The 13,080-nt window shown below is 28.4% G+C and overlaps 2 protein-coding genes across 2 annotated transcripts; one reads left to right on the top strand and one right to left on the bottom strand.

The window, feature by feature from the left end:
- Nucleotides 1–447: 447 nt before the first annotated feature.
- Phum_PHUM607040 (protein FAM76A, putative) lies at nt 448–2,395 on the bottom strand (the record flags this gene model as incomplete). The annotated part of the gene is made up of 6 exons (XM_002432923.1): nt 448–681; nt 759–981; nt 1,487–1,617; nt 1,742–1,955; nt 2,142–2,206; nt 2,306–2,395. The coding sequence occupies 6 exons, from the start codon at nt 2,393–2,395 to the stop codon at nt 448–450; spliced, it is 957 nt and encodes a 318-aa protein (XP_002432968.1).
- Nucleotides 2,396–3,434: 1,039 nt separating this feature from the next.
- Nucleotides 3,435–5,458, top strand: Phum_PHUM607030 (coiled-coil domain-containing protein, putative; the record flags this gene model as incomplete). Its single annotated transcript, XM_002432922.1, is given in 8 exon segments — nt 3,435–3,697; nt 3,754–3,772; nt 3,805–3,954; nt 4,041–4,273; nt 4,463–4,738; nt 4,837–4,854; nt 4,874–5,001; nt 5,124–5,458. The coding sequence occupies 8 exon segments, from the start codon at nt 3,435–3,437 to the stop codon at nt 5,456–5,458; spliced, it is 1,422 nt and encodes a 473-aa protein (XP_002432967.1).
- Between the last annotated feature and the right edge of the window lie 7,622 nt (nt 5,459–13,080).

The following is a 13,080-nucleotide window of genomic DNA, read 5'->3' as shown; positions in this document are numbered from 1 at the left end:
AATAATATTAGTAAATAAAGTTAAGAAAAAAAAAAACTTTTAGATATTTATTTAAAAAAATTTAACATTAAAAAAAAAAAAAAAGAAAAAGAAAAACTTAGCTGGTCATTGTCACTCTTCTTCTTCCCCTTTCACTTTCACTTCCCCTTCCCCTTCCCCTTCTTCTTATTATTATCATTATTATTTTTTAAAAAAAAAACTTTCAAATTAAAAAAAAAGAAAAAATACAAAAATATATATATTCACGTGTGTGTGTGGTGAAATTAAAATTATTATTATTATTATTTACCACGTAAATATTTGTAAAAAAAAATAATTCTGTTTTTTTTTTCTTCGTCTACCAGCATATGTGTTATGTTTACTCGAGTAATAATAATAATAAAATAATAAAAGTAATAAAAATAAAAATAATTGATAGTAAATGATAATAATAATAATTGTTTTCATTCAACCTATCGATGGACTGTCGGTACCACTTCCGCTATTTAAATCCGATTTTTCTCTCGTTACGTTCATAAGTTTTTTATTCGTTGACTTAGAAAGTGTTGCGAGTTCTTTTTGTAGAGATTTCACTTTTGACGTGAGGAGTTCAATTTTATCGGCTGCTTCTTTTTCCATATTTTTCATTTTGTTACGCATTTCCGTTTCCGACGTGAAATTTTTGGCTTTTAATTCGGTTATCTAAATCGTAAAAATAATAATGAGGTAGAGAGAGAGAGAGAGAGATCGTTTATTTTGGTTTTTGTTTTTTCACCCACTTGTCTATCCTTGGCTAATAATTGTGCATCCTTAGCTGATAGTTGCTTTTGTAAAGAAGCAATTTTTTCTTTTAACTGTGTCGTCGCAACCACGTGATCAGACGAATTCGGATCCACTAAATCGACACGTGGGATTTTCGTCGGCAAAGGATCATCTTTTTCTGATTGCGGCGGTAGTTTTGTCACGTCAACTCTTTCTAATCTTTTATTGTGAGATCTTAGTCTAAAATTACAAAAAATTTACACAATGGGGGGGAGGGGGGTCGCTCTTGAATGAATGAGAACGTCGAATTTTTTAATAAATATCATTATCATTATCATCATCATCATCATCATCATCATTATTTTACTCAAATGATTAAATATCACAAATGGGGAAATATAAATGGGGAACATTGCGAGTAGCAAACAATCGACATTTTCTTTTTTTCATTAAATAATTTCACCACACATGATTATTATCTAAAATTAAATTTTCTATTCGAATATTTTATTATTATTAATAATAATAATAATAATAATAAGTTTGACTCATTGTGAAACATCATAAATTGAAATTAAAAATTGTGTACGAGAACCATGTAGGAGTGATTCACACACAAACAATTCATGCGATTAGGAAAACATAAATGTCAAAATTTAAATATATACATGTTAAATGAAATGGGAAAACCATAGAATGGATTACTTACAAATAAAAAAACATAAAAAAATTATAAATTACTCACTTAGAATCTTTTTTTGATCTAGATGCTACTCTTTTTAAATGAGCTCTCCTTTCAGCATCGCTTTGTTTCGTTTTAGCTAAAGCTCTCTTATAAGACAAAGTGCATAACCAACATAGTAATTTTCCATCAACCTGTTAATAATCAATCATTATTTAAAATATGAAGACAATTTAATTGGAAATTTTCCCCCAACCTCCTTTATCTTTATGGTTGTTTTAAAAAAAAAAACAATTTTAAAATGTCTTAATCACTCACCTTTTTATCATCGTCATGCCTATCGAATGCACATTTTTGTTTGCATTGTTCACAGGTAACAGGAGGTCCATATTTTTTCTCACAATTTGTACACCTCTGACATTTATTTCCTATAAAAGCTGCTATGATATTACAATATTCGCAAGCTGTGGGTTTTCCAAATTGCTTGACATTCGTTTCACATTTTTTACATATTGTGCTCGTGTTAGCTTTACTGTAAATACACACAAACAAATTTTATTTTAACATATAATTAAAAACACCTTGCACGAATTAAATAAATATTTTTTTAAAAATTTTGCAAGGTAGCAAGAAAAAAAAACCCTAACATTTATACACATTATACTTCAAATGAATTTTGTCATTTAATCAAAAAAAAAAAAAATTTATCTCGAACTACCTTGTCTGTTGAAATTCCGATCGACAGTACGTGCACTTAACTACTGGAAAAGCTCCTCTGCACTCCTACAATCCGTAATTAAAATTATTTTAAATTAATTTAAATTAAAATTAATACGATTGAACTTTGAAAAAAAAAAAAAAAATTTCTTTTTTGACGCGTACCTTACACAACTGTTGTCCAGGAGAAAGTTCTTCGAATGGATGCCTGGTAAAACACTGAGAACAAGCAAACAAAGCGGTTGTATTACTCATGTTAAAACCCTTTTTTATTTATTACTATTGTAAAAGACGCGAAAATTAATATGAAATGATGAGTACACTGAAAAATTAAAAAAAAAAAATTTCTTAATACTAATCACTTCGTACAACCGCCATTATAAATATATATAACACCGGCGAAATATGGCCAACGGTAAATTTTTTTTTTTTTTACAAAAGCGGCAAATTGTTTTCAACAATCCCTGAAAAAAAAAGGTACATTTTACAACTCGGGTAGGTTTTTAAACGTTATTAATTAATATTTAAATAGTAAACAAGTAAGTCAGACGAATATTTCTCAGTTTTCTTTTATTAATTGCTGAAAAATTATCATTTTACATACGAAAAAAAAATTATAGAGTGAAATCGTATTCATATTACTTTTTAAAACTATTTAAATTATTATCCATTTACTTAAGTAGATAAACGCAAAAGTTTAATGTTAATAATTTTATTCCTACAATAAATAATATCATATTATTTTCGAATTTATTATTATTAGTTTAAAAAAAATAAAAAGAAAAAAAAAACGTTATTGACAATAAGATAATATGTTTGCCGTTAACCAGTTTTTTTTTTAAATATTCAAATGTTGGCAATCGTTCAGACAAAATAACAACTTAAACTGTAGACCCCAATCGACTCATTTTAGGTGCTTTTTCAAAACCTCCCTCAACACATAGATAAAAATGAGAAATTTGGAAGTACCATACATATTTAGTAGTTGAATCGATTACATTTTATTTAATCGTAATAAAATTGTTTTATTTTTATTCAATTGGCACGAGAATGTGATAGACTCGAATTGTTTTTTTTTTTTTTTTTCAAATCTGTGAATTATACGTCTTGAAATCGAATCAATTTTTAATCCGGTTAATTATTGTTTATAGGTCAATCATCCGGGTTTAGGTTTTTACGAAACCATGAACTCGAATTATTTATAATATAACTCAACGATAATTAAATTGCTTGGTAAATAAAAAAAAAGTGTTGTTAGATTATTACTTTCCTGATTCCTTAGAGGAAAAAAAAAATGGCGGATAGCGAAAGTGATTCGAGTTCTGTCGATGGAGGACCTATTATGATGCCTCCATCGCCCATAACTCGAGAACAATTGCAAAAAAGAATTGAATCGTTGCAACAACAAAACAGAGTTTTAAAAGTAGAATTAGAAACTTACAAATTACGAGTTAAATGCTTACAAGAGGAAAATCATTCTCTACGTCAAGCTTCTGTTATAATTGTAAGTAGTTTTATTATTATACCAAATCAAGGATATTTGCATAAAGAAATTTCGTTTAACAAATAATGAATTTCTCAATTATCAATTCATCATCGCATCACAATTATAGTCGGCCATTTAAAATAGGTGTGTGATTATTATTCTCATTTGAATTTTTCAGCAAGCGAAAGCTGAACAAGAAGAAGAATTCATAAGCAATACATTGCTTAAAAAAATTCAAGCTCTTAAAAAGGAAAAAGAAACATTGGCTCATCATTATGAACAAGAAGAAGAATGTCTTACAAATGATTTGTCTAGAAAATTAAATCAAGTTTGTATTCCAATCTAATTTTTTTTAAAAATGTTTATTATGATGTTATCGATATGTCAGTTTTTTCATTGTTATCATTGTTGTAGTTAAGACAAGAAAAATGTAGGTTGGAACAAACTCTTGAACAAGAGCAAGAATGTCTTGTAAATAAATTAATGAGAAAAATAGAAAAGTTAGAAGCTGAAACATTAACCAAACAGACTAATTTGGAACAGTTGAGAAGGGAAAAAGTCGAATTGGAAAACACATTAGAACAAGAACAGGAAGCATTAGTTAATAAATTATGGAAAAGAATGGACAAACTCGAAGCTGAAAAAAGGTAAAACATTACACAAAAAGAAAAAAAAAAAAAATTTCTTCGTTTGAAAAACGAATAATGAAAATGTCAAATCGATTTCCATTTCTTTATGACTTATTCATAAGGAAACTATTGAATTTTTTTTGGGGTGACAATTTTTGAGAATATTTATAAGTCATTTACATGTATTTTTGTAATTTTTCATAATAGAATGTTACAAATAAAATTGGATCAACCGGTGTCCGATCCAGCATCACCCCGTGATATAAATAACGGTGACGCGGCAGCCAATCTTTCGACACACATAAAAACTCTCAGGAGCGAAGTGACCCGTTTACGTTCCAAACTTGCAAACATACAACAGGAACAAAAGGAAAAAATGCAAAAATACGTCAACGAAGAAAAGCACATTCGAGAGGAAAATTTGAGATTGCAAAGGAAATTACAATTGGAAGTCGAGAGAAGGGAAGCTCTCTGCAGGCAATTGTCAGAATCCGAAACTAGGTGCGTGCGTGTGTGTGTGTGCGTGCGTGCGTGCGTGCGTGGGATTTTCTTTTTTTTCAAAATAATTTTTTTAACATTAGGTCTACTACTAACGTAATGTTTAAATCCTATTTTTAGTTTGGAAATGGAAGAAGAAAGGCATTTTAATGAGGTAGTTAGTTCCGGGGGCAACGTCCGGCCAAGAGGTGTTTCCAGTCCGATTCCGTATAATCCTAGCCCAAGTTCTTCAAGGCCTTTAAGTCCAGGTAAATTATTTCTCGTCATCGCAAAGGAAAACAATGACGAAGCTTCAGAATTCATTTTATTTTATTTTTTTTTTTTTTTCCCATCGTAGGTGGATCTCTTGCTAATTCGCTGTCACGTGAAGGTTCGACTAGTCGGTGTTATGCATGCGGTCAATCCGTAGGTTTGGGCCCCCAACTTGCCGCTGCTCAAGGCGAAGCCCATTCGGTTTCCTTAAACAGATCCATAAGTCCGCCCGTAAGTGATTCTTTTTTTTTTTACGACTATTGTCACGGTGTGACGTCACGCACCCCGTCGCGCGCGAATCACTTTTTGATTTATCATTTAATATTTTCAGAGAGGGCAAACGCATCGGAATTCAATGGAATTTACGAAGCCATCAACGCAATCACAACAACCAAATCCCTCGTCGTCGGCTCCTCCCGTCATCGAACACGCTTCTCCAATGGACATTGCTAAAAGCTAATCCCCGTCACGTTCATTTTTTTTATTATTATAAAATATTTCCACTATCATCATCGTGTCATCGTCATCGTGCGCTTCGTCGTCGTCGTCGTCGTCATTATTGTCATCACTAATTATTATTATTATTAAAATAATCCTCCGAGTTTTAATGGATGGTCTTAACGGTCTTGGGTTTGTTTTTCTATTTTTTTTTTTTTTTTTTTTTGTATACAGTGAAAAATAATGTGTAAAATCACAATGAAGTTACATTTTTTAAGTTTAATAATCAAAAAATGATTATAAAAAATAGTTAATAGTAATTATTATTATTATTATTATTATCCATTATCATTATTATTATTTTTATTAATTTATATTTAAGTAATTTGAAAAAAAATAAATAAATAAGAACGTCATCATTCGACGTATCGTATTCTTACTACGTTCAATTTCAAATCTCTTATATGGTACGATTGATATGACGTCACGTATTCATTACGTCACGAATGAGAAAGAAGATAGATAGAGAGAGAGAGGGGTGGGGGGGGGGGAATTTACAATTCCAGTACTTAAATTTTATTTTTTTATAAAAATTTTTTTGTTTTGTTTTTTGTCCAGAGTCATGGATGAAAATTGTTGCGTATGATTTTTGTATTATATATACTTTTTTTTTTTTTTTATTCTCAATAACTGCTCGTTAATAAATAATAATAGATAATGATAATGATAATGATGATAATATTTTACAATTTAAAATTTAATTTTTTTTTTATATGAAAAAATCGTCGTCATCACCGTCACCATCATCGTCATCGTCGTCGTTTTAAAGTTTTAATTATAATCATTATTATTATTATTATTATTATTATTATTGTTATCGATAAGGTTCTCTTTTGTACTTGCTGAATGATTTCATTGATAATATATATGTATGTATATTTTCAAAGCATCGGATTTTTTAATAACGCTTTCGTATTACATAAAAAAAAAATGGCTGATTATTGTATTTATTATTATTATTATTAATGTTATTATCATCATCGTCGTCGTCGTCGTCGTGATCACCATTATTATTATTATTTTTTTTTTTTACTCATTATTCGGGGTTAATAATTTTTAATTATAATATAAATAAATAAATAAAATTACGCAAAGAAAATTATTAATAATAATAATAATGATAATAATAAACGGTTTTTTATTTTACATAATTTTTTTTTTTTTTTTTTTTTTTCATAAAAATTTAAATAAATAAATAATAAATAGAATATGTTAAATGATAATGATGATAAAACTTGTCGATTCGTTATATAATTTTTAATAAATCGTAAGTAAATTATCGATTCATTATCATTATTATTATTATTATTAATAATAATATAATTTAGAAAAAATTCGTTGTTTTATTTATTTATGTATTATTATTATTATTATTATTGTTAAACTTTATCGATATTGTCTAATTTAAAAGCCAACAAAGGATTGATTGATTATCGATTGGAAATTGTTGTTTTGTGTGGTGCGGGGGGAGAGGGGGGGGAAGAAAAAATTAGAAGAAATTCTTGCCGATAAATTTGATTTGCCCTGGGAATTAAACAAATAATAATAATAATAATAATAATAATAATAATTTCGAGGCAGCTTTTTTTATATATTTTCATTGTTTGTTTGTTTGTTTTCAAATCTACGGAGTTTGTCGATAAAAATCCCGTAGAGTATTATTATTATTATTATTATTATTATTATTATTATTATTAAAGAAAACCCCGGGACCATCCAATTCCCTTTTTTTTTTAATTTTATCATTCGGAAAATCACCGGAAGGAAAAACAAAAAAAAAAAACGTTTTCTTTCTTTTCTACCGCCACGTTAAAAAAAAAATCTCATTATTATTATTATTAACATTTTGATATTTCGCTTGTGCATTTAAAATAAAATCATCATCATTATTATTATAATTATAATTATTATTATTATTATTATTAATGGATGCGTTAAATAAAAAATTTTTAAAATGTTGTATTTAAAAAAAAAAAATCACGATTACGAAATAAATAAATAAATAAATAATAATAAATAATAAATTTTTTTCGCCGTTTTCCTTTTCCTTCTTCCCTTCGCGTTCCTTCGCGTTTACTTCATAGAGAAAATAAACGGGATTAAAAAATTTTCTCCAGAGAGTTTTTTTAACCGGAAGATAAAGGTACATCTGTGAAATCATTTAAAAACCGTTATTTTTCCCTTTTAATAAAGATTCTAATTATATATTGAGATTTTGTTAAGGGGACTGACCGATTCGTTGTAATTAACACATTGACGATTAAATCACGGTGTGACGTAGACAAATATCATAGATTTTTAGGTACTTGTACCTACCAACTTATGGCACCTCCCACCCCCCCCCCCGAAAAAAAAAAATGGCATCATTTTGACGACGACGTATATTTAATAATAACTTTTACTCGAATCTAATTTTTTTTTTTTAATTTTTTGAATTTTAAAAAGATTTATGCATTTAATTATTTTTAAATACCGATAACGATCTTCTAAGAACAATAATTTTTTTCCAAATAAAAAAATTTTTTTTTTTTTCAGCAATAACGGTTTTTTTTTTTTTAACGTTCACGTTCACGATTGCCAACTTTAAAAAATTTATATACAGATGGCGTTAGATTATACGTATATATATATATACATACATAATTTTTGTATTTTTTTTTTTTTTTTTTTGATATTAAAAAGAATGAAAAGTAAAATTATTATTATTATTATTATCATTATTTGTCTTGTCTGTAAATGTAGTACAGTAGAACAATGACGTCATATACATATAAATATAAAAGTTCGTTAAACTCGTTGTTTTGAATAAGTTCATTGCACTCTTACTTAAATGAATAAATTTTACCGAGAAAATGAAAAAAAAAAAAAAAAAAAAGGGATGATGATGATGATGATGATGACGTTTAAATACCGCGAATCTTTTCTATTTACACGACAAAAAAAAAAAAAAAACCGTAACGTTTAAATTTAAATAAAAATATTCATTATTAGCGGTTTTACATTCATTAACACTCTAAATTTTGACAAAAAAAAAAAAATCGTCAACGGAAAATTTTCTTTTGCTAATTAATAAAATGAATCCGTTAATTTTTTTTTTTTTTTTTTTTTTCAAAGTTTGATGACCGGAACTTTCAAAAAAAAAAAAAAAGAGCAAAGAGGTTTAGCTGACGATTGTAAAAGAAAGTTTGGGGTATTTGTCCTCATAACGGTTTCTAAATGAGGAAATGATTTCGCAATCGTTTATTCATCCCGACCGGAAGTACATTTGCTACCCTAATAAAATCCCGCGCCCTATTTCCGGTAATAATAATTCCCGCCGAAAAAATTCACCGACTTTCATTCATCATTTATTCATTCACCCTTTCTTCTATGGCAAATATTATAACAACATCCGAAGGAATGAAAAAAAAAAAAAAAAAAAAAAAAAAAATTTTTTAAACGTGGAGTAAGTCAAGTTCACTTTTCTAGAACAACGTCCTTCCACGACCTGTACTTTTAAAAAAAAAAAAGAGGGAAAAAAGCAACCGGACGAAACGGATATTTAATGCCTTGAGCCATCTTCTAAGAATTACGAGGCAAAAAAAAAAAAAAGTAGTAGTCGAGAACTTTTTTTTTCTTCTTCTTTAACAACAAGGAGCAACACCAAATTCTCCCGCAAAAGTTTTTTATGTTTTTTTCAAACCGTTCGTTTCCGTTTTGTTTGTTTGTTTGTTTTTTGTTTGTCCATCCATCGATAGATCATATATCAATAATAATATAACGGTAGTAAAGGGGTACACACGACAGGTTGTGTGTACTCACACACACGTAAAAAAAAAAAAAAAAATCTACGTGCCCCGTTAGAATAAAAGGGTTGTTGTTGTTGTTGTTGTTAGTACCTACTACTACCCGTATGAGTACCGTTAAGCCACTCAACACAACAACAACAACAACAAAAAGGTTTTTTAATCGTGAAAAAAACGTTATTTATTTAACAAAATATTTAAATAACGTGTGATGGATATATTGCTTCTTTACATTTTCTTTTTTTCTTTCTTTTTCTTTTTGGTCTTTTACGGTCATCTTTTTGTTTTGTCGATTGTTGTTGTTGTTGTTGTTGTTTGTTTTCTTCTTTTCATAAAAATTTAAATAAAATTTTTTTGTTAACTTTAAATATAAAAAAAATTTATTCTTTTTCATTACTTTCTAAATTTTAATTTTACCTTTCTTATATAACAAAAACTTTTCCGTAGCGAAACGACCGATAATAATAATAATAATAATAATAATGATAACCTAAGGAATCTCTTATCAACAACCCTGGATAATAAGTGCTGGAAAACGATTTTAAAAATAGCAGAAGATAAAATAGCGGAAAAAGATTCCCGTTGTTGAGGTGGAACATTTCCCGGAACCCCGACTCGAATAACGACAGCGATTTGAATTTTCCTCAAAATAATAATGATAATAATAATAATACGGGTACTACTATCAGCCAATTGATTAACGGATTATTTACCCTTAACGATTTCGATAAAAAAAAAAAAAACTTACGTTATCAGGAAAGGTCAACGTACTCAACGCGAATGAGTGACCAACTGTGTGCTAACTTTCATCACTTATTACGTTACTATATAAAAACGTTTTTTTTAAACTAATCTACTTTCTATTAATTTAATTTCGTCGGGGGCGGGGGAGGGGGGTTTGGGGGGCTTATATATTCTAACTGTATTCTGTTCTTCCAGAGGGATTTATTAATGACGTCAAAAAAAAATTCGTTACCAACCTACTATTTTTTTGGAATATTAATTATGATAACAACGAATGCCAGATGATTTTTCTTCTGCTTTTTTTTATTGTTGTCGTTATTTAATACAAAACCTGACAGCGAATAATAATAATATTTATATATATTAAGGTCAAACCATCTCTCTCTCTCTCTCTCACTCTTTAAAATGGTGCATTTAAATATCGAAGGGATGTTAAAAAAAAAAAAATAAAAAATTGATGATCCCTTGTACCGTTATATCCCGATTGAAAAATCAGGTAGTTTGGTAGGTTGGTAGGTATATAGGTACCTGAATGTTACACCTGGCATATACCACCGGTGATACATATGCATCCCCCAAAATATATTAAATATCTCCCGGACGATGTGGGAGGGGAGGAGAGGGGGGAAATTCTGACGGATTTAGGTCAAACTGAATTGTCGATGATTTTAAAAACGTTTCCGTATTTCATTGTTTAAAACTTATCATTATTATTATTATTATTATTATTATTATTATTATTATTATTTAATAAATTTACAACTCATTTGAATTAAGAGGAAAAGGAAAGAAAGAACATTTCGGTTTGTATTTCGAAACGTGGCATTACTGATATTTAACCCTTTTTTTTAAATTGAAAAACAACCCCCCATCCCCACGCGCCTAATCCACCCCCTAACGCATGTTGCGTAATTGAATTTTTTTAATTTCCTCCCTTCGCGTGTGTGCGTGTGCGTGTGCGTGCGTTTGTCGCATTTCCGTTTTTTAATAATTATCCTATGGGTTACCTCCCAATCAAACCATCTCCCACTTACGCACCTGGATTAGAAAAAAAAAAAAAACGCACGCGCACCCACGCACCGGATAAATAATAGATAATGAAAAAAAAAATTTATTTATAAATCTTCGAACCGCTCGTTTTAATATTAATAATAATAATAATAATAATGATAATAATAATAACGACATTTCTTTCTCTTACGGTAAATTTTTTTTTTTTTTTTTTGTTGGAAAAACTGTAAATAAATAATAATAATAATAATAATTTTTATAATAATAAGAAGAAAAAAAACGCAAAACTTTTCCCGAGAGAGTGAAAAAGATAAGAAAAAAGGAGAACTTTTCATTTCTAAAAAAATTACACGGGTAAATAAGTTAAACATGTGCGAAACTCGTTTGGGGGGGCCAACCGCGGTCAACGTTCTATTTTCTTAACCTAGACGTTACTTAACTATTACTCAACATATTCAAGTTCAAGTTAAAGGTGAGACGTTACCTTGTTTCTTTTTCTTTTTTTTTTTTTTTTTTTTTTTTTTTAAAATCGAATATACGAACTTGAACTTGTGCTTGTTTTTTTTTTTTAAACTGAACGTTTAACGTACGTTCGCGTACGTTCGCTAGATAATAATGATAATAAATATTATTTTTAAAAAATTTAAGGAAAAAAAAAATTCAACTTTAAAAAATTCAAATCAAAATTAAAACCTTAGGGAAAATTATTTCTTATCACAGCAGAAAATTCAGTTTTTTTTCTAAAAAAAACCTTTAAGGTATCTATTAACCTTTTGTAGAAAACAAATATCTTACATTTATAACGTTGGCAAGACTCGATTTTTTTTTTTTTTTAATAATTAATCGAACATAACCCACTATTTAAATTTTTTTATTATTACTACCATTATTATTTTGCTTATAAAAAGAATTTACTTATATATTCTATATAAGGTAGAACTATCATTTTCTTATGTTTTTATTTTTTAAAAAAAAAACATTAAGAGTGCAACGAACTATCTCTTCGTTTTCAAACGTTTGTACCTGTTTTTTGAGAGTGAAGAGACTCGAGAGAGAGAGAGAGAGAGAGAGGGAAAAAAATCGAAAGAAAAAGAACCGTTAGGTACGTGTATTCTCGAAAAAAAAAAAAAAAAAAAAAAAAAAAAAAGAGAACCGTTGTTCCGAGTTGTTGTGTTATTATGATGATGACCCAAGGAGATACCAGGTGAAAGGATTTCGATTGAACCCAGACAGAATCTCTTATACCTTCTCGTTTACGTATGAGTTTAACCTTCTCCCTTCTCTCCCCTCCCCTCTCCCTCCCCTACCTCCCCAACCTTCCCCCTCATCCCACTTTACTTCCCTTTGATAAATTTTTTCCAGGAAAAAAACAACCAACAAACAAACAGTCCTTTTCAATACAACAAATGCTATATTAAATATTTTTTTCGTTTGTCGTTTGTCGATAGCAACAAACAAATCATAGAAAAAAATCAAATAAATTAATTATTGATAAAGAGTTTAATAATTAAAAATGTCAAACAAACATTAACAACCGAAAAAACAAAAATTGACAAAACTCACCCCCGCCCCCCCCCGGGGGATGGGAAGGGGAGGTAAAATACGCGAGGCTAACAACAAAAAACAAACGTTTATTATTATTATTATTAATATTCTTTTTTTTTTGAAACGTTGGTTATAATTACGTAAATATTTAAATCGATACAACCAATATTTAAATCGAACAATGATTTTAATAATATTATTATTATTATTATTATCATTATTATTATTAAATATTCGTTTTGATTAATGATAATAATAACGTCTATAAATTATTTCTTTTTTTCTTTTTATTTTAATCCCGCTAAACCTAAACCTAATCACGTCTTTAAAAAAAAATCCTGTTTTCGAATCCCCGAAATATTTATCGGGATTAAATGCGTGAATGAATGATTGATTGATTGATTGATTGATTTTTTTTATTAAAACCGTCAATTAATATTTAAAAAAAAAAAAAAACTGAAAAAATGACTGACCTCGCGATCGATATTTTCA

The sequence above is a fragment of the Pediculus humanus genome, genomic scaffold (genome assembly GCF_000006295.1).
Source record: "Pediculus humanus corporis 1103172108318 genomic scaffold, whole genome shotgun sequence".
Lineage (NCBI taxonomy): Eukaryota > Metazoa > Arthropoda > Insecta > Psocodea > Pediculidae > Pediculus > Pediculus humanus.
This window is presented reverse-complemented; position numbering and strand designations above follow the sequence as displayed.